Source organism: Manis javanica, chromosome 2, assembly GCF_040802235.1.
Source record: "Manis javanica isolate MJ-LG chromosome 2, MJ_LKY, whole genome shotgun sequence".
NCBI lineage: Eukaryota > Metazoa > Chordata > Mammalia > Pholidota > Manidae > Manis > Manis javanica.
In genome coordinates this window covers 30,821,808-30,848,665 of record NC_133157.1, presented here as the reverse complement: position 1 = coordinate 30,848,665, position 26,858 = coordinate 30,821,808, and the positions used below count along the sequence as shown (strand labels likewise).

The window sequence follows — 26,858 nt, the reverse complement described above, 5'->3', positions numbered from 1 at the left end:
GTCACTCCAGGCTATAAATCATACTGACTTCACCTTGCCAGATGTACTACAAGGTTTGGTGTTCCAAGAGACTGTGGGGTTTCTAAGTCCAATCCACACTGCACACTCTAGCCAGAGAGAATATTCTAAAGCACAGATTTCTTCCCTTCAAGTCTATTTTCCAAACTGTCACCAGAGTGATTTTTCTACAACATACTCTCACTTATAATCAATATATATTAAAATATATATTCAGTTGCTATTAGGTGCCAGGCACGTTTTTTGGTATGTGAAGTGATCAAGTCAGATAAGTATTTGCATTCATCTAGAAAGAGGGCACAACACAACGTTACTTAAGTAAACAAATAAACAAGTTTACTTCAGAATACCGATTAGGAACAGAAAGAAATCAAAATGGATTTGGGGATAGAAAGTGACAAGGGTAGGGGGATATTTTAGGGGGTGAGTCACATTTGAACCAAGGTCTTAGGGACATGAAGGAAACTGTGGCAAAATTGGAGAGAAGAGCATTCCATGTGAAGGACAGGAGATCCAGAAGGTAGGATACACATGGCTGTTTGAAGGACACAGAGAAGGCCCGGGAGGCTGCGGTGGCAGGGGAAGGAAAGGAAGGAAGTAGGCAGGCTCAAGACTGTTTTGGAGGTAGAGCTCACAGTCCTTTCTGATGGGGAAATAGTTAAAACTAATCAAGGATGATTCTCAGTTTTGGCTTGAGCAATGGAGTGGATGGCAGTGCCATCTGAGTGGAGGCAAGGAAGGGAACAAAGTCGAGAGAAAGACAAGTGTTTTGCTTTGAATATATTACATGTTAAGTATCCATTAGATATTCAAGTGAAAGCATCAAGTCAATAACTGAATATACAAATCCAGAGGTACACAGAAAGTTCGGGCTAAATATATAGATTTAAGAGTCATTGGCATATATATCTGGTATTGGAAGCCAGGAAATTCCTAGGGAGAAGAGAGAAAGAGGGAAAAGAAGAGCTCTAGGCACTCCAGGACCCAGAAGTTTAGCAATGGGGGAGGGTCCAGCAAAGGACAGCAAGGGAGAGTGGCCAGTGGGTGGGAGGAAAATAAGGAGAGTGTCACCTAATGATCCAGGAGAAGAAAGGGATCAACAAGGAGAGAGTAATTAACTATGTCAAATGTTGCTAAGTAGTTTAGTTTAAAATATATATGTGTGTGTGTGTGTGTGTGTGTGTGTGTACACACACACACACACACACACACACTTAATTTATTTATAGAGAGAGAGAGAAGTGACCAATGGATTTGGCAAGGTAGAAGTCACTGGTGACCTTCAGAAGTGCAGTTACAGTGGAATGGTGGATTGAGAAAGGGAGTAAGATCTTGTCCTGTCATTATCACTTACCAATTTAAAACCCATCAATGGTTCTTGCCCTTCACATAAAAGGATAAAGGCCATATTCCTTACTATAAAAGTAACTTTCCATCATGCAACTCTATGGAGGAAATCAGTAATTGTCAGGGTTCTTAGTTGCAAACAGAATCCACTTTAACTTACGTAAGCAGTGAAGGATTTTTGAAAGTGTATGAGGTATCTCCCAGGATCTCCCAGAGAGGCAAAGAGCCAGACTTGCATGCTGTCATAGTCAGAAACAACAAGCACAGGAGCAACCCTGTCAGGAGAAACTCCCATCCATACCGCAGGGCAGTTCTGACATAACTGGACCTAGAAACTTGATAAAACTTCCCCAGAAGAAGTGGATGTCTCTAACACCATGCCTGGCAGAAGAGCCCATCTGTCCACACAGTCAACACCTCCCGTTGTTAGCTTCTTCCTCCTGTTGGCAGATCCTTGGCCACACGTAGATCCCTTAACTGTGGCATCTATGGAATCTATAGTATCAATCACACCTCCAACCTCTACTTCTTCTTCTATTGGTAGTAATCACCCTGATTTTTCTTAACCTAATAAGCCAGTGGATCTAGAGGAAGCTGACTCTAGTTTCAACCTAATGAATTATGTTTGTGATTGGCTTATGGCAGTGAGCATATCCCCACCTCCAGCCACAAATACTGGTTCAGGGATGAATATTATGACCTAATTCAAGTTGGTAAAATGAAAGTAGACATCTGCTTGAGGCTTCTGTGCAAGAAACTACCTTAATCTTCCGAGAGCTCCCAGAAGCAATCTTCTCTCCCTTTCTGGACTGAGGGCTTGTCACCAAGGAAGAATAGCCCTGGGGGGAGCCAGCTGACAACCATCTTTTGGCTGCAGTGGCACCAGCCTAGAGTGAGGCTGACCCTGCAGAAGGCAGAGGAGAAACACAGAAAGGACATAGCCTTCAAGAACATTATTGACCCACTGAAATAAACCAATTCTGAAATCTGCCCTACTCCTGGACTTTCCAGTTCCCTAAGCCAATAAGTCCCTTTTAATGTTTAAGCAAGTCTGAACTGATTTTGAGTAGCATCTATGAAATACATTATAATTGCTTCAGGCCCCAGTCTACCTCTCTGAGCTCATTTTTTAGCATCACTCACCGGCAGGCACATCAACCCATTTACCTTAAGCCACCGAGCATTCTGTTAAGACTGGTGACTCTACTTGGATACCTTTCCTTCCTTTCCTCCTTCATTGCCTGTCTACTTCCTGCTCACACTTAAGACCCAGCTACAATGTCACCTTCTCCCTGAAGTCTCCTGGATTCTGCTTAACTTGCTCTATCATAGCACCCAGCATTGTCTGATCTGTATTATGGTACTCTTGAGGATATGTGCCCTCTAGATCATAGAGCCAGGATGGTCTCCCTGTTCTGAATGGCATTGTCCGTGTATCCATCAAGTGTTTGTTAACTCTCCAGTGGTTTCCAAATATGTGTGGATGTTGGAAATTTCTTCGGCTCTGGTCTTACAAATTTGTAAGATGAGACAGTCTTGTATAAATGTTCTTGTCAATCCCCAAAGAACAAAATGGTCCTTGATGACAGCTTCTCCTAGAATCACTAAGTTCTTACAGCTCTGCCTAATCCACCACCTCATTTTACTCAGGAGGAAAGTGAGGCCCAGAGGAGAGAAGGTCATGGGCAGCTAGCGCAGAGCTTGGTCTTGAAACTGGTGTTTCCTAATTCATTGTTCATCTGCAGCAGCGAGTTGCCTCTTCCCACTGGCCGTGAGAATTGAAGATAAGCAAGACTGACCATCCTGGATGTCTTTGGTGTCTTTGGTCTGCCCCTTTGGGGCCCCCACCTTTCAAGAGCTCCCCTGGTGTGCCCCCCTCACAGATAACTGGAGAAGGCATGGATGGGAACTACATACAAAAGGGGTGATCATCTCTCCCATCTTACCTTTGATGGGAAGGGAAAGACCTTATTCCTCCTGGAAGAATTTCTTTTTCGCCCTGCTTTATTGAGATATACCTGACAAATAAAAATTGTATATTTAAGGGATACAATATGATGACTTGATATATGTTTACACTGTGGAAGGATTACCACAATCAAGATAATTAACACATCTATCACCCTACATAGTTACCATTATGTGGTAAGAACACTTAAGATTTATTCAATTTCAAGTATACAATACAGTATTAGTAACTATAGTCACCATGCTATATATTACAACCCCAGAACTTCATCTTATAACTGTAAGTTTGTGCCCTTTGACTATTGGAGGAGGTCATGGAGAGGACAGGACTTCTGGTTGACCCACAGCCTGCACCTGGGCAATCAGAGGCTTTTCCTCCCCTGCCACCTGTTCTTGGAATTATGTTCTGCCCACTGTTCCCACACTAGGAGCTGTTTTTAAGGATGCAGCCTTGAGAGAGCAATGTGTTGCTGAGCCCATCTAGATGGTCTATGGGACTGAACCTTGTTAAGGCCTCTATATAGACTTAAGATTCTGGCAGGTGGGTGCAGAGATCTACTTGTCTTGTAACTGCTCAAGACAAGCCTCATGTGTAAGTACCCTTGCTTGTTAAGCCTGCCACCTAGCAATCTGGAATGATCTGCCTCTTTCTTCAATCTCTCCTTGCCCTCTGTGTATGGGAGCCAGTTTCAGATTTCACCTGGAGAACTGAGGTTGTGACCTAATGTTGACAAACATCTCCCCATTATTCCCCAACTCCTAGCTTCTGGAAACCACCATTCTGCTCTGCTTCTGTGAGTTCGACTTTTTATATTCCATCTATAAATGAGACCATACATTATTGTCTCTCTATGCCTGGCTTATTTCACTTAGCACAGGAGTCCTCTGGATTCATCCTTGTTGTCCCAAATGGCAGAATTTCCTTCTTTGTATGTCTTAATAATATTCCATTGTGTATATTACCACATTTTCTTTATCCACTCATCTATAGCATCACTTGGGTTGCTACCATATCAGGAATTTCTGAGTCTGTACAAAACAGGAGAGATTTAGAGAGGGTAAGAGGATTTTCTCATGACCACTCCAACGTCAGCCACCACCTCCTTCTCTGATATATGTGATCCCTTTGAGAAGCAGCTATTGGCTGGGGTTAGAAACGAGGGATGAGAATATCTGTACCATAAGTTTTCTGGCTGCCCTCTGCCCTTCCTTACCCCGCTGCTCTCTCCTGCCTGGCACTGTGCACTGGCCAGATGGGCTTCACTTCCCAGACTCAGGCTGACAGTTGCCTTCCAGGCAAGTGAAGCGCATGCTGCAGCAGCCTAGAGGAGAGAACACATCAGGGTGGAGGCCAGGGAAGGCTTTGCACAGAGGGGATGTTTGTGCTGGTACTTTAAGGAAAAACAAGTTTGCAGAGTGAGGAAAGCATGATGCTGGTGGACAGGTGGGAAGACCCTGAAGGATGCTGCGGGCAGCAGGAAGAGAGTCTACGGACAGGCGCGGCTGCGGAAGGACTCGCTCTGTCTTGGGATGGCTGGTGGTTGAGTGGTGACCCCGCCCCAAAGGACATGTCTGTGTCCAAACATTTGGAACCTGTGAGTGTAACCCTATTTGGAAAAGGGGGCTTTGTTGATATAATTAAGTTAAGGATCTGGAAATTAGTTCATCCTGGATTATTATGACAGGTATCCTTATGAAGATAGGCAGAGGGAGATTTGAAACAGAAGAGAAGGGGAAGACATACAAAAAGAAGGCCACATTAAGACAAAGGCAGAGACTGGAAAGATGCTGCCAGAGCCGAGGCACACCTGGGCCACCGGAAGTGGGAGGAGGTGGGGAAGGATCCTTCCCTAGAGCCCGCAGAGGAGGCATGGTCCTGCCAACCTTGATTTCGGACTTCTGATTTCTAAACCTGTGAGATTACATTCCTGTTGTTTTAAGCCACCGAGTATGTGGTAATTGGTCATAGCAATCCCAGGCAGGAAACTAATCCAGAAGGCCAAACGTTCACTGTGGTGGGAATTCAGGACATTCTGCTGGGTTCACCAGTGACCCCTCTGTTCACCCCTTTCTATAGAATGTGGATCCCAGCCATGCTATCCTTCCTGGGGAGCAAAGAAAGCAGCCACTTACAGCTTGCCTGGCTTCTGTACAAGGAAAGCCAGGCTTCTTAGTCAAAACCAGGCACAGTAGTGAGAACACCTGGGCTTCTAAAGGGGGCAAGACCAAACAATGCTACAGAAAAATCCTCTCTTCAATAGGACTTGAAACGGGGTTGACTCATTTTTAAAATGACCGGAAAACCGACTGCTGGATGAGGCATATCTGCCTCTTCGGTAATTATGTGAAAAATCAGCCACTTGTCCTCAATGAAGGGAAGCTGAGCTGGAACTGTGGACTCACAGTCTCACTCTGGGACCCACTGAAACCTGAGGAGTCACTCAAGTTGGCAGCATCAGAGAGGAACAACTGCCTCTTGAACAAAGATGTGCAGCGGGGACACCACACTGAAGAACTGAAGAGGAACCATATGGGGAGAGGACTCGATGGAGGGAGGAATTCGTCTGCAGAAAGGCAGGCATCTTCTTTAGGAGGACCTAAGGCCTTTCTTGTGTGCTGTAAAGGAACAACGAGTAAGTATCCAGATTTTGTATCTTGATACTGTACATCCTTCCTAGATCTGGGAAAGAACCTCATATAATGACACCATTGTGTGGCTCATGGGTCTGGTGAAGGCTGGCGGGGCAGGGAGGGGAGGGAGACACTGGGAAGGGATTGGCCTTAGTTGCCCCTGTTCTCTGGGACTGGAGAGGTGCTCACCCCCAGACGTCTCTGTGTAAGAGAAGTCACTGTGGGCAAGGACAGCTACAGAGACCCTCACCGCAACTAGCTGCGAGTAAACCAAGGCACTGGGGGTTTTCCAGCCAGGACAGCAGGAGTGGATTTGCTTTTTATAGAGATCACTCGAAGAGCAGTGTGGAAAATGGAGTGCATGGGAAGAAACTGGTGACAGAAGGACCACGTTCCAGAATGTTTAAATAACAGTCCGAGAGAAGGATGTTATTCTTGGGCAGAAGCACTGATGGAGAGGAGGTCTGACTTGGGAGACTGAGCTCAGAGTTGTTCTGTTAACCAAGATCTGGACAAAAGACAAGTCATAGAATTCTCCATCCGATTTCTACTCCCAGAAAACTGCAGTGTTGGGACACCAGGGCTCTTCAGCGGACATGAGAAATCCTGGGCACTTCCATGTTTGAGGCTTTTGATACTTTAAATAAAAAGAAAGAAATGCAAAAACAGGGCCAAATAAACTGTGGTATCTCTGACAGTTTTGCTTTGTAAAAATTATGGCTTTTAAACCACATGTGCAACACAGTGTATGTTTGTTTCCTCTTCAAAGACAATCATAGGAATTATCAATTTATTTATTCTACCAACAGAGCTCTAGTCTCACAGACACAATTTTCAGTGTTATGATGAGAGTCTTCTCCTAGGCTTGGCAGTGCCTCCCTTAGACTGTGTGCACAACCCCAGTTGGAGATGAGGTTAAAAATAGACATCAGGGGCTCATCACAAATGTGAGGCGTGGGTGCTTGGTCCTCTGGATAGGCACTGAGGCCTGGTTGTGGATGCTTGGAGAACTGAACCCTGAAAATCTGCCCAAAGAAATAATCAATTCAAAGGTGCTGGCTGGAAAGAGCTGGAAGTCAGAGAAACCAGGCTGAGAGTAAAAACTGGCAGAAAGGGAGCAGAGTCCAGAAGCATGCCAAACCCACCGCGTGCAGCCACATGCATGGGATGTGCTCTAAGAGTTTAAGGAGATAGGAAGGAATAACTCTTGGTCCCTCCAGTCAACTCAGCAAGAATAAAAGCACGTCCCAGAGGGACCCAGAACTTCCCAATCAGGTGGGAATTTGTCTCCTTCCCACAGTTCCCTATGAGCCCTACGTCCACAATAGTAGCTTTTCCTGACCTTACTCTTATCCTTACTCTTCTTATCCTTACTCTTCTTTCTCTAACACTGGCACATGTACTATGGGGTGGTAGAGTTAATGAGAAAGGTTACACAGCTCTAGCTGCAAATTCATGGGCACAGCAGTGCCTTATTTGGAGCCTTAGTTTCTCTGAACTGTTAAATGGGAGTGGTAGTACTGACATCACAGGATTTGTTGTGAAGATGAACAGGTAGTGGTTGTGAATGTGCCTCGTGATCTCAAAGCATGGCAGGCCCTAGCTTAAAGTGAGGTCATCCTTATTATAACTGGTATGGGGAACTCCTCGTGGCCCAGGCCCAGAGTCAGGGCTGGTAGCCACAGCATTATGACTGGCAACCTAAGGTTCCACCCCCTCCCTGTGACTCAGTGCCACAGGATGCCTTTCACCCCAACTTCTCTTTCGCTGCCGCCCGTAAGTACCCATCTCACTCCAATGGGCTACTGCATGGCCTAATTTGGATCTGTTCTTTCCATAGCCTGATCCTGGGCCCTCAGTGGCCCTTTACCACCACACCTGTCCTATAAGGGCTCTCACTTGGGCACTGACTTGAAACCTACCCAGTCGCCATTGGTTAAAGGAGCAGAATGGGGAGGGGGGGAACAAGATCACAATAACCTCCAGCAGGTGAGCCCCCCAAGCTGGAGATGAGGCTTCGTGGTCCATCGCAACTGTTTCTCAGAGCCCAGCTAACACAGAATCTCCATCAGCAAACGCCTCGATATTTTAAATGCTCTAAATCAGAGTCCCTTCTGCCTTCTTTAATGGCTCTGAGCACTCTGGAACTTAGGTGATAGTGATGTAAATTCATGTAGATACATATGCCACCATACCATGAGCATCTTGATTTATCTATGATTTATCTACATAATCCTTACAGTGCTGGACATACAGTGAATGGTTAATAGCGCTTACCCCTCATTAAGGTTTTCTATTTACCAAAGGTATCTTTCCCTCCAACAATCTCAGTGTTTTGCAGCAGAGGTCAGAAGCCATAGCCCCCCATGTTCTGGTAGGTCAAGTTTACTTGGGACACAGCTACATCTATTTGTTTATTCAATCAATGTCTGTCTCTGCTTTCATGCCACAATGGCAGACTTGAGAGTCACAACAGAGACCTTACAGCCTATAAAGCCAAAAATATTTACTATCTGGCCCTTTACAAAATTTTTGTTCAATCTATTTTATAGCAAGGAAGTTTAAGTGTTTTGAACAGGGATAATAGACAACATCACAGAGCTTTTGTGAAGATAAAAAAGGATAGCGAATGTAAAATTGTTCTGTAGACAACATCCACTCTGCCCACCACATGGGCCTCGGGAAAGGCTTGAAATCTCAAGTGCTGATGTGAAAAGTGTGAAGGTTCACTTGGGGGATAACCTGTCCCATTTAAGTTGCCACCTGGTAAACATACAGTGCTGTACAAATATAGAACTCAAATATCTGTCCACAAGGAATCAGATTCCTTCTGCCCTCCAGGGCAGCCCCTCTCCATAAGGCATTAATTCAGACGGGGTGATGGCTTCCGGAGAAAATAAGATAGGCCCCTGAATGCTCCTGTTCTTCATTTATGATAAATGCTCTGAGAAGTAAGGAAGTCCTTTAATTAATGCCATTGGCAGATTTGCTTAACTGCTGGTAATGGTAGATAAGAATGATATTTTACTCGATTTGACAGAGCTAATATGCAAACCCCAAAATATTTTCAATTAGCCTCCTAGCTAGTTATCAACATAGATCTCACACTTCCTAAGGTGGGCCTCCAAGTCTTAAGTGGCATGTTTTCAGATGCAGGGGAAGTGTGGGTGAAGAGACGGGCGGGCAGAGGCAGAGCCCCAGGTTCACGTGGAAGAAAGAGACATTTCACTGTGGCTGAGCTGGAAGATGTGACGACGGTCAAGAGGACAGAGCTGGGGCTTGGGTTTGAAGGTCATGTTCCTCTGGCCACAGGCTGGCCGGGGGCTCAGAGGGTAGGAGGGGAGCTGTTCTAACTGTGGGCATGGAGAACCAGCTACCTTTGTCAAGCTGTCATTTCATCCACCTTAATGAGATGTGAAGTCCTCCCCAGAAAGGAGAAGTGTGCCCCCGCACACTCCCGAGCGGGTCAGTGGGGGGGATCCGCTCGGCCGGGGGTCCTCACATCCACTTGGATCCCCCTCCCCGCCTCATCCCATGCCAGCACCGCACTTTACTGCCCGTCAGACACTTTCACTGCCATCATCGCACTGAACCTGGGCAGAAGACAGGGTCGTTCACACGGTGCAGAGGAGGAAACAGAGAGGTCCAGAAAGGAAACGCTACATTTGGCCTCCCACCAGGGCACACACAGATGGGAACCCTGGTCCTGGCCCCGTGGCCTTCCTCCCCCATGGTGCCTACTGTGGGAATGACCTCCCCGGGCTCCAACCCTGACCATGGAACTGCACGCTGCTCCTCTGACCCCACCACCAACAGTGAGGCTGGGCCTGTGCTGGTACCCGACTGCCATCTGAAATTCCCCCCACCAGGTGCCCCCAGAGCCTGTTCCACGTGTCTTTGTCACACAAGTCCTGCCAGGGCTGGGACGAGGATGATGTGAGCCAGGTAGCAAGGCATAAAATTTAAGGAGGAGCTTACTCTCAGGACCATTACAAGTGCCAGCATCTTGCTGTGCAGATTAAATGAAATAATGAAGTGCTTAGAGACAGAAACTGGCACACAAAAAGTGCTATGAAAATATTCGATATTCTCATGAGTGGTAGCAGTGCTACTTTGAGTAGTAGGATTGAGAGAATCTGTTCTTCTGCTCATTGTAGGCAAAATTAGTTTATGTCAGTGAATAGAGTGACTAATGTAAAGTTATATGAATGTAGCTATTGTTGCAGAAGGCCTTACACTACTTTGGGGGCTCAACTGTCCCCAAATGAGGGACAGTTAGTTTTGTCCTATTCCACGGCCACAGTGATCCCTGTACTGCCCAGCTTATCTAACAAAGAAGCGTGGATGCCATGCTACAGCCAACAGGAGCCCCTGAAGGATCTCAAGCTGGAAGTGATACGGCAAATCTGGGCTCAAGGAAGATCTCTCTGGCAATGTGATCTTGGATCAAGGAGGGCTGGAACTGAGGCAGGGGGGCCAGTTAGAAACAAGTGAACAGTCCTAGCAAGAGACAATGAAGTCTGAAGAAGGGCAGGGGTTGTGGGGACAAGAAAGGACAGAGGAATAGAGTGTGGATGAGGAAGTGAAATATGGTCCCCACTCCTGGAAAAACAACTGTGAATCAGTGATACCATCTTTATCCCCCAAAGCAAACAGATCCTTCATTAGTGCTAGCAGTTGAGAGCTGTGTGAGGTTTGGTACCCACTAGCTGCTAAACATGCATATAAAAGGAAGCATACCATATGCTGTGATGAGTTAATGCCAACTGGCCCCACTCAGATATACACCACTTTAATTTTAACACTTTATTTGAACAGAAGTCTACTTCTAAGGAAGCACAGGATTTCTTCCTGCTGGCCATTTGACTTGATTCCTTTCCTCAGTGATAAAACGTCTCTTTTAGGATTCAGGATTCAGATGTCAACTCAATAGAATAGAGAACTTCATGGACAGACAGAATGAGATGCCTTTTAAGATAGTGAGTTCCCTGTCAGTGGAGGCATTCAAGAAAAAAATCTGGATGGCCACTTGATGGAGTTGTTGCAGAGGACTTTCAACATCAGAAGGTGAGTAGTATGGGGATGTTAGACGTGATGACCTTTAAGGTTTTTCAGAATCATGAAATTCTAAGAGGCTGAATCACAAATGTACTTCTTGGCTGATCAGGGAAACCCCACAATCACAGCAGAGTCAGAATGAGGATCTAAGATTTTTCAAGCAAATTTAGACATTATAACCACCTTAGGGAAGACATCTGGACAATCCACCAGCCAAGAGAACACAATGGCACAAGAACAGAGATCGTCAGAAGAGAAAGTTTGCTTTCCATGTCATCCTGAAGAGCCTGGCACAGATGCTGAGTGCTAAAAACGAGGGCTAAGAACTAGGAAAGCAGTTTGGTCTTATCTTCTGTATAAATGACCATGCATTTCTTTTCACTTTGGGTATTAGGAGGCTCAGGACTTAATTTGCATATGAAAACAAGTGTGTAGACCCTCGTACTCTGTCAGTGCTCTCTCCTACCCTACCTTGCCCTTATTCTGGTCTCCACATTAATGTATGCCTTTCTTAGTCCTAATTTTGTTTTTAATCCATAGTTGACCTTCTATTGCCTTCTACAAGCTACCTCAACTGCTCAACAAGGCAGGAAATAAACAAGAAAATACAAAATAAACCACCATCTGGGAAGCCATTTATTGGCTCCCATTGATAAATTGTGAGGAAAACAGCAGAGGGATCATCAGACTGGGGGCCACTTGAGTGTCAGGATTCCCTTGCCATTGTGGGAGCTTGGGGAAAACGATGGGCTGGAACACTGGATGTTACCACGCTTTTCCCTCAAGATCTCATCCCCAGCTGTCCTGCCCAGGATCCCGGGGCAGCTCCAGATGCGGCTCCTCTCCAAGCTCAGAGCTCCCCGGACTTTGGGGTTTCTTACCTGGAGACAACATCTCAGGCATTTTTTTGTTTTTTTAAACAACACATGTATATATTATTCACTGTGTTCCTTGCACTGTTTTGAATGTGTCCAAATAGTAATTAATGTAAATTTCATCACAATTTTATGACAGAGTTACTCTTATTATGTGCATTTTACAAAAAATTAAAACAAAGACCTTTAGGGGCTAAGCAAATCACTTGTAATGGACAGAGCCAGATTCAAAACCGAGGCAGCCAGTCTTTGAGGTTGTGCTCTTAATACACGTTTCTTTACAACTAGGGCTTTGGCTCAGCTCCCTGACCTTATAATTAATCGCGACCTAGATCATTAACTCTCCTGAATCATTAGTCCATATGGAGCTGTCTATTTGCGGATAGGAGTCAAGCATATTTCCCACTCACCAGAATCCAAAGATAAATTAAATGTTATGTGAAAGCTCAAGCAATGGGCTATGTCAGTGGGACTTCCATTGGTGGAGATGATGCTGAAAGAGGGTGGGGAAGAGCATTGCATGCAGAGGAAAGAGCATGAGCAAGTGCCATGAAAGTACACGGTATGTGTCAGAGTCCAGCCAGCTCTGGCTTTCTCTCCAGTCTAGTCATGTAACACTCTTCCTGTGCAACTGTATTAATCACACTTGTTGAGTGCCGACTATAAGTCAGGCACTGTTCTAGGTGTGGATAGAGCAATCAAGAAGGTAGCTTTATTCATGACCCTTACAAGGTAATGGAGAGACACAGTTCATAAACAAGCAAAAATGATATACCAGGTGGTGGTAAGTGTGATGCAGTGGTAAGAACCATATGCAGTGTAATGGAACAGAGAGTGAGGGAGGGTCATTATTATAAGAAGAGTGATGAGAGAAGGCCCCTTTGATAACATTTTAGCACAGACCAAATGGAATACGGCAATGAGCTATGAAGTAACCCGGTATGAGGGTGTCACAGGTAGGGCCTTAATTCCGTGCCCCTAGGAGTTCTCATTTTGATTCTGGCTGGCACATCTGAAAGGTCTGGAATGGTTGTCTTCATCTGCTTCATGGGTCCTTGTTCCTCAAAGCCCCACATCAAATACTGGGGCTCTTGAAACCTTCTCTGTGTCTCTACTCCCTAGACAAAAGGAATCCTTCCATCCTGCCCTCCTTTGAACACCGAGCTCATTGAGTGTTATATAGCTCACCACTCTGTGTGACTTATCATTGGGTCCGTCTGAGAACAGTATTTTCACTCCCTTGTTCTCACCTTTAGACTGAGTATTCAGCCTAGCACACATTCTCTGTAGTTCAATGGACAAAAAGTCACCAGGCTGGCAGATTAGCTGACAAATCATGCAGTGGTAGGAGGGAGCACAAACAGACTTACTATGACCCAGAGAGAAGAGACTTCTCAACTCACCAGCCAAGAACATCAGTAACTACTCACTGAGGGGCACTGAGAGACCATGGGACATTGTGGGGGTTGGGGTAAATGCAACTCGCTTGCTGGACATGACAGAATGGCCATCAAGTACTTATTTTCTTCAATAAAATTACACTATAGCTTATACCTTTGCAACTCAGAGGCTGATATAAACTTGGGAACGTGATTTAACCTCTCTATAGAAGGAGGAAAAGATGATGATGGTTTACTGAGCTGTCTGTGCAGGGATGTGCCCAAGACTCCAGATGGGAGTTTGAGCCCAAAATGACATACACTTAATGCCTTTCATGCACTGGGCATCTCTCACTTAGGGTTGCTAATACCTTTTCTAATGAAATGTTAATAATTAAGGTACAAATTCAAGACTTAAATTTTTGAGTTGAGCAGTTATTCCATACTTATGAAAGCCATATATCTCACCACATTGTTTTCACTTTGCCTAAAATATGAACTTTGGTTTGTTGAGTACGACTCTGTGCAGGCATTGTGCTAAGTGTATTATATAATATAAAACTAATACAGCAAAATGAAGGAGGTTGTTTGTTTATTCCTCCTTAGGACACCTCTCAGGTAGAAAATATGATTTTGTTAGACCATTTGAATGAGATATGAGACCATTTGAGTGAGACATGAGACCCCCAAAGGACATATCAAAATAATGACAGATGAATGCTAAAATTCCTTCTAATAGACAGTTGAATGCTCACTTAATGGCAGGGTTTTTGAACTACTGAATAGCAGGATGGCTGTGGACTATGCAATGGTGTGCAAGTTTGGGGCAGAACTGAATTGTTCAGAAATAATGGAGGAGAGGCTGAGGGCAGTGTTCAGGAGGGATCTTGGAGATTGTGAAAATCCCACTGTGGCACATGTGATGAATCCTTCTTCTCCATTTCCCCGGGAAAATCACCAGAAAATTCTTTCTTATTCCTCAATACTCTTGGGACATGAAGATTATTTGGTAGGCTAGAAAGGAAATCTGGGTCAACAAATTCTGCAGATATAGAGGAACAGCCATGAATCTGGGTTACATTTAATCCACAACCCTACGAGGCAAAAAATCTTACCCTCATTTTATAGATGAGGAAACTGAGGCTCATATAAGTTAACAAACTATTCCAATATACACAGCTAAAAGTGGCTGGACAGCCATTCCAAACAGATCTGCTTGATTCCAAGGCCTACAGTTTTATCCATAGGAGATACTTTCCTCTGATTCTGTGACTGTGTCTTGCTTGTCAAGTTTCATAAGTTTGATTATTGCTCTCCCTAATTTCATTTTAAGCCATATTAATAAAAGGAGAAATAGTTGTATACAGAATAGAAGGAGAGGAATGCTTCTAGCCATGGGGTATATAAATAGCCTACTAATCTCCCATCTTCGGAAAGGGACCAAAGTGAAACTTCAGTGGGAGTTGTGACTGCGTGTGAAGGAGGGGAGCAGCCTCTCTGCACACATGGGCACATGCTGCTGAAAATGAGATTTGAGTTATCACTGCCATAGTCTCGACAAACACCCACCATGGAATGACATCACTGCCAAAGCCCAATTAGCTCAAAGAAGACCCTGGCACTGTATGATGTTCCTTCAAGATGGCATGAAATTCCAAATATAAATTGGGTCCGTACTGGGCGATGATTCAAGGAATCGTATTGGCCAGTTCACAGGACAGCTTGGCAACTAGAAATCTTTTAAACAGGCTTTTGAAACTACATTACCCCCTAAAAAGACAGAGGTATAATTATACCCCAGACTCCTCAATAAACACCTAGAAAAAGAAATAAAGGGGTTCTCTGTAAATGTTGTGGTTATCATCAGTTATACTTATAGAAAATGGAGGAAAATTTTAGCAAGATGCATCATCTTCTGGAGCTACTTTGTCTTCTCAGGAAAACAACTGTTAAACATTTAAAACAGTGAGAATTCTGCACATTTCTAGCTCTTTACAATTTAACACATGCTTTTAGGTACTTTATCTGATATTACCTCCACAACAGTTCAATGTAATTATTGTTACTATTTTGCAGATAAAAAACTAAAGTTTAGAGAGACACATTTTGAGGATTATTTGAAAGCAGGGATTTTTGTATTGCTCTTTGTGCCATCAGCATGATTCCTAGGGTGTGACACACACAAGGACACTATCAATGTGGATGGAATGGAATATATCGAGTGACTTGCTCAAGCCAGAAAGTAACAGCAATAAAATTTACAGCTCAGTGTTCATTTCTACCTGATGAACTGCCATGCCATTCGGCCAGACGTTTACCACACACCCATTTTGTTTTGGGGCATAAATTAATATGATGAATACTGGAGAACTGGAGGAGCATGGGGGAAGGCTAGCTGTGTAACAGAAGCGTAAGACAGGGTTCCTGTGAGAGACTGAATATAGAAATGATAATTGCCAGACCATACATACAAACAGAACTCTGACGCACAATCTGCAACCATTAGTTCAGGAAGCCAACCCACTATCTACAGCAAACAGCCAAGGAAGCTGAACAACCACTCCTGCAGTAGTCAGCCCAAAGTGCTGGGAATTGATTAATAACTGACAGCTTCTCTAATTTTTGTTCTGGCTTCCAACTTAGGACCTATTAGTATATACTCCTAACCAATCACATAGGATGCCCTGCTTCTAATTCACTTGCCTCTAGCTTCTTGCTGCCAGCAGCCTCTGATCAGGGCATACTTGAAGCCTTCCCTTTTTCTCACTATAAAGCTTTGTCACTCTCCTGCCTGCCTCTGAATCTCTGCTAAATCCAGGTGATGAGGGCTGCTTCCCTTGTTATCAAATTCTAAATAAATAGGCTTTGCTTGTTCTCATTTGGTGGTTCTTTATTTCTACACCTGTGTCTAAGTAACTTAAACTGCAGTGAGGAGAGAAGAAATATTTTTAAAATAAGGATTCTCAAGTACTAGAAGCCTTAGGAAATCAGTTACAGCAGCCTGAAGGAAGCTTTCCATTACCAAGGTTGACTTGTCTCTGTTGGGGGGTGAGGAGGTAACCTGGATGGACAAGGTGTAAGAAAACACAGTCACAGTGAGATGTCACAGAGATCACCAAGCCTCCTAAACTCAGCTACTTTACACCAATGCATGTGCAAAGGTCCATAAAGCATCCAAAAGACCATGGACATATATCCCTTTTGACGTTTGAAGGATTGATAAATGCTGAAAGACTATAAAGCCCACTTCTTCCAGTTGAAACTGTAACCTTGAATGACAAGCAACTATAGAAGGTGAACATTTGCCTACATAAGAAGGTGTGAGAGTGAGCTGCTCAGGACTGTGGTTGACATTGGGCTTTTGGAAAGGTCCAAGGGAATCCTATCAGAGTCACAAGGTTCTTCATCAACCTGATAAGACAGTATTTTACACAATACTTACTGAGCAGTTAAACTATGCCAAGTATTCTTCAAGGAGCTGCAAATACAACAGTGATTAACATGGTCTACATCTTCACAGTCCTTACAATAACTTGCTTTAAGTTAAAATTTGAAGGAAAAAAAAGGAAAAATTTCAGGAAATTTCTAAGCCAGAATTTTATACAGAAAATATAGGAAATATCCAATATTGCTGTGAATCCAACAGGAAAGGCAATCCATATAGCCTCGGATATCTACATACCAATGCCCAGAGAATGGACATAAAAGTCACCCTATAATGTTAACACTAACTAGGAAGTATGCAGAACTTATTAGAACTCATTTATCAGTCTTGGTATCAACTGGCTTTAAACTTCCTTCTATCCTTCCCAGCCTCCAAAGGCCATCAGAATAGTTTCTTAACTTCATCATGCTTGGGATCATGTCATTCTCCAGCTCAAAACATTGTAGTGACTCCCCATTAACTAGTGCATGGTTTCCAAGGCCCTCTATTATGTGGCCTCTGTAAATGTTTCAAAACAGTCTTCCAAAATCCCTATCCCCAAAAGATCCCTTGTTTCAGACACTCTAGAACTGTGTTGTCCAATATGGCAACATCTAGACACATGTGACTATTTACATTTAAGCTGATTAAAATTAAATTAAAGATTCAGTTCCTCAGTTGCACTAGTCACATTTAAAGTGTTCAATGGTCACACGTGGCTAGTGGCTACCACAATGAACAGCATAGGTAGAGAGCATTTCCATCACCACAGAAATTTCTATCAGATATCACTGTCCTAGACTAATCATGAATCTCTGAACACACTCTTTGATTTCTCACCCCTGTGCCTTTAGGCATTCTGGCCAATCTTGTCTAAAATACCATTTCCCATGTCTACCTATAAAAAATTCTTGCCATTCCAGTTCAGATGCCACTTCCTCCAAGAAGCTTTCCTCAGTAAACATTAATCGGCTCTCCTCTATGTTTCCTTGAGCTACTTGGAAGTATTATTTTGTCATTATTTATATTCTGCCTTGTACCAAGGTCTTTGTGAAAGCAGCTTTTTCCTCCACCGAAGAGCAAGTTTTTTAAGGTTCTGTGTCAGGTAAATTGTCTTACACATAGTTGTGAACCAAAGAACTTTTGGCTTTCTGTTGAATCCTGGTGAAACTGAACTGTACAATGGCCACACCCAAACTGTGATAATGGTGCCCCAAAGATGTTCATATCCCAATCCCAGAACCTGTGAATATATTAGGTTACATGGTGGTATTAATGTTGCAAATGGAATTAAGTTTGCTAATGAGCTGACTTTAGGACAGGGAAATTACCCTGCATTATTCAGGTGGTCCCAATGTAATTACAGGCATCCTTAAAAGTGGGAGAGAGAGAGGCAGAAAAGAAAGAGCCAGTCAGATGGTAGTGTGAGGACTTGGCCCAATACTGCTGGCTTTGAGAATGGAGGGAGGTAGTCATGAGCCAAGGAATGCAGGCAGCCTCTAGAAGCTAGAAAAGGCAAGGAAATTGATTATTCCTAGACCTTCTGGAAGCAGCCCTGATGACACTTTGATTTTTAACCCAGCAATACCCATTTTGGATATTTTAGACACAAATTTTAGAGTTTGAGTTACTCTTGGGGAATTAGAAGAACTCCACTGAGGAGGGGAACACAGAGAGTTGTTCCTCCATCAGTGTAAGTTAATAAACTTGTATTTGTTTAAGCTAATAAGTTTGAGGTAATTCATTACATTTAAATTGATTAAAATTAAACTAATAAAAGCAAGAGGAAACTAATACAGAGTAGCAAAGGAATATTATAAGTCAAGGCACATGATTCCTGCATGGACTGAAAACTGACAGTACTGGTATCCTTCATCTGGCATTTTACCACCAACATTTGTCCTAAGAAAACAATCAGAATTCTCATGAAGGTTTACAACAGGATATTCATTTGTAGTATTATTTATTCCAGTAAAAAGTCAGTAAGAAGGGATTGATGGCCATCCATACAACACAGTATTATATAGTCACTATAAAATGTCATTTCTTTCTTTGCAAAATATTTAGTGGGATGGAAAAAGTTGATCAAGTTCAAAAAGCAGGATACAAAACAATATATGATCCCAATTTTATGAAAGTTGAAGGAAATATACCAAAATGTTAATGACAGGTTAAAAAAATTTTTTTATTGTTAATGATGGTTATGTTTGTGGGATAAGATCAGAAGAGATTTTTGGGTTTTCTCTTTATATATGTCTCTATCTTCCAGGTGTTGTATAATAAGCATGAATTACTTTTATACTCAGAAAAATAATTTTTCATATAAAACAAATCCCTCAGGTAACAAGAACCACAAAATTAATCATGTCTTTGAGTAATCTCATTCATGAAAGTATATCCTAAGGAAATAATTCAAACCAAAAAAAAATCTTATAAGTAAAAGGCTTTTATAGCAATGTTAGTTATGATAGTTTAAAATTGGAAGCAACCTGAATAGCCAGCAATTTAGTTATAATAAAGCAAATTATATTTGCTTGATAGAATACTGGGAAGACATAAAAATAATTAATACAAAGACTATCTAGACATACAGAAAATATAGAATAATATGAAAAAGCTCAAGCATAAAATACAAAACCTAAATCTATGATTATAGTAAGTCCACTTATATGTAGATAAAGATGGAAAGAATAGAAATTAGAAATAGTGGCTATGTTAAAGAAAAGGAGTCCTGAGAGTAACTTTTATAAGTTGTTGTGATTATAAATACAACTATTTGATAAAGACACACACCAGCATGCAAATCAATGAGCCTGAGGATGAAAGCCTGGCAAAGAGAAGTGGAATGGCAATGACAACAGAAACAGAAGCAGTCTCTGCAGGGAAGGACTCCAGCCCGCTCCCACAGGGACATGCATGCTAATTTACCTATCCAACAAGTACGTATTGAGACTGTTTCCCACATATGAATAAAATTGTAATGAAACACAAGGGAATAACAAACACAAAATTTAGAGTTTGAGTTACTCTTGGGGAATTAGAAGAACTCCACTGAGGAGGGGAACACAGAGAGTTTCATAGGTAAGGATTGGTCATTTCTCATATGATTTCTTAAATTTGGTACATGGATGTTCTTTTTATGATTCTTTTATTATATCAAGTGCTTGGCACACACTGGCTCACACAAGAAATTACTTGTAGAATGAAACTTTTCAGTGGCTCTATAAATAAAGCTCAAACTCTTTGATATGGGGTGCAGAGCTCTTCAAGATCTAGCCTATACCTAATTTATCAACGCTTATGACTTCCCATCTAATCTACAATCACTCTTGTTTATTAAGCATCAAACACACAGGACTTTTCGGTGTTTCTGAGACATTGTTCGACTGTTTCTTCTGCTTGGGATGTTCTTCTTCACCTAGAGAACCCCTAATCTCAAGGCCAAGTTCTGTATACCTGCTTTGCACAACCTTGTTTATCTCCCTAGCGTTCTCCTCTGTGTTCCTGTGCTGTTTTCCTTATGTAGTGCATTAGGATCTGACTTGCACTAATCTATTAAAATCATTCACATAATTCTTTATTGCTTACAAAGCCGTCTTAGCTCCATTATGTTTGCAATAACACTGTAAGCTAGTCTCCATTAGCCCACTTAACAGATGCACAGTCCAAGTTTCCACAGATCAAATGACCTGCTGTATTCATAACTTATACATCAAAGATAAAGACTTGAAGAGTCATGCAGCCTCTATAAGGCTGCCAGGATGAAATAGGGCAGAAAGAGGCTGGGGGGGGGGCGGGGGGGATAATACCGAAGTATCTAACAATACAGTCAGCATTCATAAGATGAAAAAGGACATTTTCATGAGAATTAAGACAGGCCATGAAGATCAAATCTAGTATTGTTAAAGACACATAAATTATACCCAGTAAGATAGAAGGTAGAATGGATTAAAAGAATGACCACAAAATTTCAATTTAGAAAAGAATCAAATGACTTCAACAGAATGGTCCTTACATCTTACCAGGAGATTCTCAAATTGCAGACCATCTCTAAAGTAGGAACCTTGTCTTATTTTTCTCTTATTCCAAGTACCTAGAAAAAGGCCTGGCACTAAAGGGATTCAGTCCACTCCTAAGAATTTACCCAAGGAAAACAAAATCCCTGATTTGAAAAGACATAAGCACCCCTATGTTTATCGCTGCACTGGTTGCAATAGCCAAGATATGGAAGCAGCCTAAGTGTCCATCAGTAGATGAATGGATAAAAAAGAGATGGTATACACACACAGTAGAATATTATTCAGCCATAAGAAGAAAAAGAAATCCTGCCATTTACAACAACATGGATGATAGATCTAGAGGGTATTGTGCTCAGTGAAATAAGCCAGGTGGAGAAAGACAAATATCAAATAATTTCACTTACATGTGGAGTATAAAAACAAAGCAAAAGAGAAGAAACAAAATCGTAGTGGACTCATAGACACTGAGAAGGGACTAGTGGTTACCAAGGGAGAGGGGATGGGGGATAAAGGGACACAGTAATTTGCAATCACAATATAAGTTGGTCACAGGGATGGTAGCACAGTTCAGAGAATAGAGTTAATGATTCTGTAACATCTTACTACGTTGATAGTGACCGCACTAGAAGGGGTGAGGATTTAATAATATAGGTAACTGTTGAACCACTGTGTTGTATATTTGAAAACAACATAAGGTTGTATATCAATGATAATTTAATAAAAAAAGGGACTCAGTACATCTTGAATTAATTAATAAAAGGATATGCTGTGAAGAAGCACAATTCGTTTTTAGTTTTCCTCCAACTGTTTCTCCTCAGTCACTTGGCCCTTTCAGTTCAGGGGGACTGAACATTAATTTCTGTCTGTTTAATTATTCAGACCCTGAAGCACTTCTCTAATGTTCAAAACCCAAACAAAATATTTATTTGCTTAAGCCAGTCAACAAGTATGCAGGCAGGTAAGTGGATGTAGTATGTGTTAGACAGCAGACTCTTGCTCTTTTATACTATCTTTAATGCCTGATTTGAAATACACCCCCACACACAAAAAACCCTCATGCCCAAAAGTCACAGATCCAATGAACAGAAAATACAAATCAAGAAGCCTTGCCCTGCTGTAGAGAAATGGCTCTGCTGAAACTAACAGTAACATGGAGTGAAAAGACACCACTGAAAAACTCAAGGGCTTTTGAAACCACCCTACCAAACACCAACAGCTATCCACTTTAGAAGTTGATCATAAAAAATATGTTTTTGGAAAATGGGTCAAAGGACAAACCAGCCTTGAGCAAATTCATTTTTGCAGACTAATTCTCAGAGAAATGACCTTGAGCCAAGGCAAAGCACCAGGACTAGGCACTGTGTGGCATTTCACAGCCTGGCCTGTTCAGATATCCTTGGTTCTTGACTGAACATGGTTCTGGGATACACTTCAAGCAAAAAACAAGTGAAGGTTTGGAAAAATTGATTAAAAGGGAAGTTCACAATAAGAAAGGATTTAAAGGATGTGGCTATTATGGAATGGGCCAAGGTTTTTGCCCCAACTGCCTTCTCTCTGTGCCTCATTGTATGTAATTAATTAGCCAGGGAGTAGAGGATGTTGACAGCGATCTCTCTCAAAGAACTGGGGCTGGATTGCTCATATGTGATTTTAATCTGATGAATTTGCCATCCCCAGACCCAAACCTCATTTATTCATTCTCTCATTTAATAAATATTTATCAAGTGTTTATACTCTGTTTTATGGGCTGGGAATACAGTAGGCAAGGTCTGCATTCTACAAGGAGGAAATGATAAGGAAATATCAGGGACTAGGAAAGTTGAAACACCCAAAAGTCTTTGCTCCTGTAGGCAACCGAGTATTCAATCTTCACTTCATCTCCCAGCGACATTAAGCAAACACTTGCCATTAAACTAGACCAAACAGCAGACCTACTCAGATGCTTAGCAGTCCCTGGAAAGAATTTGATTATGGGGGGTGGACAGTGGAGAATTTCTCCATTTGGCCCAATTTCTAAATGGAAACTCACAGTGTTTGATGAATAATGAATGTGCATAATTAATGCATCTGAAAAAGGAAAATTTCTTACCTGTCAGTTACTTATCTTGGAGATTATACATCCATCACTCCTCCTTGGAGGGGCTAGACTCATCTCCATAGAAACTAGGGGCAACTTGGAATGTTAATTATGCCTGCATGCCAGATTCCCCTGCTCAGAATGTGACTCACCAGAAGACCTTCTAGGGTTAACTTTTTCTGAAAAGTAGAAAATTTAACTTATCTGAAATACTTCTTAAAGCTTTAAGTAATGAAGTATCTTAATAACCCAAGTCACCATCCAAAAACTGACTCTGTGTGCATACATGTTTGGGAAAGTATTGCATAGAAACACATACATCCTCTGGGAAAGAGGTAGGATGGAAAATGGATCCTTGACCCATTAATGAGATAAGTACCAGCACATAGAACAATGACAAGCACATAGTATGTGTTCACTGAATATTATCACTATTGTTGAATGTTGTTGACTGAACTATTAATTTCGTGCTCTGAGGATATAACAATTATCATTTTTACAGTGATACTGCAGATATCCTTTTTATACATGTCATTTTATTTACTTCTTATAACAACCTGAAGAATAATAGGTACAGGTCCACAATATATTATCTGTAATTTTTTAAAACTCTAAAACCAAAAATTTTGGGAAAACTCATAGGATGGCAAATCCTGATTTGAGCTGAAATGAGTGTCTTCATAGTTTTTATCCTATTTACTTAAATTTCAATGCATTTTGTTACAGAAATATTATATGTTGCTTTTGGAGGGCTTTCCAGGTCCTGCTGGGCTTGTTTTGATCTATATATCAAATGCAACATATTACCTTTCTAAAATCTGAAAAATTCAGAGTTCTAAAACACATCTTGCCCCAAGAATTTTGATTGGAAAAATCATAGACTCACACTGTCATATTAATTTTATAACTGGATTCTTTGGCTCAGGAAAGCTACGTGATTTATGCAAGATCAAAGAGCTGGTAAGTAGATATTTAAACCAAAATCTCTGATGCCAAATTTTTTGGGTTCTATTTTCCCCAAAACTCCAAACAATCTGAAATTGAATTGTCTGTCCTATTAACCTAAAAGAGGTAAATTGATCAGAGGCAGCACAGACTTCGTCAGGGCTGCAGAAGCTGAAGAACAACAAATGGCATATAGGGTCTGGAGCTAATTGGGGGAACTGTCTCTGCTCCCTGAAGGAAATGATTTTTAAAATCTAATCTCATTCTTCAGGGCCTAAAATGCATGTGAAATAGGAGCTAACCAAGGTTTGTCCTGTAGACTTCTTTGAATAAGTACTATGTAACCCAACATGATATTGTTATGCCACATCCATTTTTCTTTCCGAATCACAGGTCTTTTATTTGCAGGTAAATGATATCCAGATCTCTCTCTTGGAGAGAGAGAATAAGAAGACTAAATTGTAAGGTTGGTACTTTTATCAGTCAGGAGAGTCTACATTATGCTACAGTAACAAACAACTCACTGCGGCTTAAACCACAGAGGCTTGTTTCCTGTTCGTGTTGCATGCTTATCCCAAGAAACCAGGAGAGGATCCATTCATTGTAATCACACTGGGACCCAGGATTCAAAGCATCCACTACCTCAAACACCGCTAGCTTCCTGATAGAAGGAAAGGGGATACATTGACTTTCTAAGCGTTTACCCAAGAGTGATATTTGTCACTTCCACTCACATAGTTCACTGGTCAAAGTAAGTCATTTAGTCACACCTAACATCAAATTGGCAGAGTGTATAAAATTCATGACTTTGAGATTTTTTGATACATTTGCCTATTCAATAAATGTTTTCTTGTGTGCCTGGTGGTGCTAAGCACTGGGAATTTTTTTTTAAATGTATTCAGTGCCCTGAAGAAAAATATCATGGGGTAAGGGGTGGTGAGTGATAGGGCTGGGGAGGGATTGCTGAAAAGCAAGTCCAGGGAAGGAGTCACTAAATAAGAGACCCAGGGAATTGAGGGAGGGATCAGGGTAAGGGAGATTCTGACTTTGAGGCCAAAACAAGACACAAAAAATGCAAATCCCAGGAAAATCCAGAATGATTATTAAAATAGAGACAGAGGGCTTAGGTATCAACAGTCTCCATTTGTGGGTCTGAAATACTTGGCCTTTTTCTCTTCAAACTCATAGTACACCACGCCACTTCCTGCCATTTCTGACTGAAGGAGCTCATGGAACAGAGCACTTCCTTCCCCAGCATGAGGTGACACGCAGAGCATTTCACTGCAGGAGAGAAGAGCACTCAACACGTGCTCTCTAAACAAATAAAATTAGCACTATTTATTTAGCAAAATCTATACTCCAGAAAGTATATTTTAGACACTTTATGTCACTAAATAGCATTGTTGTCAAAATGGATTAGGTATGTAGGATTATTAGTACCATTTACAAATGAAAAGTCTATAAAAGAGGTATCTTTTCATGACAAAGATAGTTTGAGTCTGAAGTTTGTGCTCTAAATTATCACAAAACATAGTAAGCTTTTTGGAAGAAAAACTTGTGGAAATCCCATGTCCAAATGAATTCTTATTTGACCATTTAAAGTTGGCATTGCACCTGTAGCATAAAAAAGTAAAATTATCTAGGTCTCTTTGCTAAGGCATCTCCTGCAATGGTCAGGCTTCCTGTAACAGGTAAGGCTAAATCCAAGGCTACTTCTTCACACCTTCAAATATTTATCCAAAGGTCACCTTCTCAGTGACGTTTCCTCTGACTATCCTATTTAAAATTGTAATGTCTCTTCCTCCATACTTCCTACCCCCATCTCCTCTGGCTTTGTTTATCCCCTTAGCATTTATGACCTTCTTAGAAACCATATGACTTATTTGTCCACTGTTTGTTTCTAACCACTAGAAAGTAAGCTCCATGGGTGAAGAACATTTTTGTCTTTTTAAAATCAGTTTAAATCCTCCTAGAGCCTAAGAAAGTACATTATACTTGATTAGTAATTATGAATGAATGGTCAGAATGAATGAATGAATGAATGAATGGAGCTCTTAATATGAGGTACATTGATGGGTTTGGGGGTATCTGCTAATGACTTAAAATTACATGCAGTTATATGGAGAGAAGAGTGCATTTGTATGTATAGTCTAAGTCTCAAAGAAGGCAATAACTCAAAAGTTTTAAAACCACTTTGTGTGGAATATTATTCAGCCATAAAAAGGAATGAACTATGAATACATGCTACATTGAAACTTGGAAACATTACACTAAGAAAAATAAGCCAGGTCACATACTGTATGACTCCATTTATATGAAATATCCAGAACAGTGCAATCTGTACGGACAGAAAGCAGTTTTGTGCTTGCCAATGGTTGGAGGATGGGGGAGAGCAGAATGCTCCCCGTTCTGGGCAATGACTGCTTAGTGAATGTGGGATTTTAATGGGGGCAATGAAAATGTTCTGAAACTAGATACTCATGATGGTTGCACAACACTGTGAATATACTGCCACTGAATTGCACACTTTAAAATGGATAAAAGGTACATTTTATGTTATGTGTACTTTACAATTTTTTTCAAAAAATAACTTTGTGAGTAAGGGAAAGAAATAGACAAACATGAGGCAAATCATCCCATTCATCTAACAGCATGCATAGTAGACCCTAGGTATGAAAAATTACCAGTTGCAACCAAATATTCTAACAATATATGGAACTGGAATACTTATTATGCTAGGAATAACAACTTGCATTTTATCAGGTTTTGCAGTTTTGAACAAATTTCCAAGTGTCTTTTTTAATAGAACTCCTACCAAAAAAAACCTATGAGGTAGGCAGGATACAATTCTATGATTAACCCCATTTTATAAATGAAAATATTAAGGGTCAGAGAAGTTAAGTACTTTTCCCAAGGTCACATAGATACCAGATGGTAAAAGGAGGATCTAAACCCTGGTCTGTTTAGGCTTTTGGCAATTTAGTTCTCTAGCTCTGTTCAACCTTTCAACGTCTTTCAAGAAACACAAGTTTTCCTGTGGTGAGGTTCCCCAGGTGAGGTCAAAGGTCAAGTTCCTTCTCTGACAGCTGAGCTATCAATGTGGTCATACTGGGTACC

The 26,858-nt window shown here is 41.6% G+C and overlaps 1 protein-coding gene across 1 annotated transcript in view; it reads right to left on the bottom strand.

Annotated features, from left to right (window-relative positions):
- Positions 1-26,858, bottom strand: part of LOC108399479 (uncharacterized) — a 299,067-nt gene that overhangs the window by 12,926 nt on the left and 259,283 nt on the right. The window contains exon 7 of the mRNA XM_073219759.1: positions 3,312-3,383. Within this exon, the coding sequence (XP_073075860.1) occupies positions 3,312-3,383 (72 nt within the window). The remainder of the gene's footprint in view (positions 1-3,311; positions 3,384-26,858) is intronic.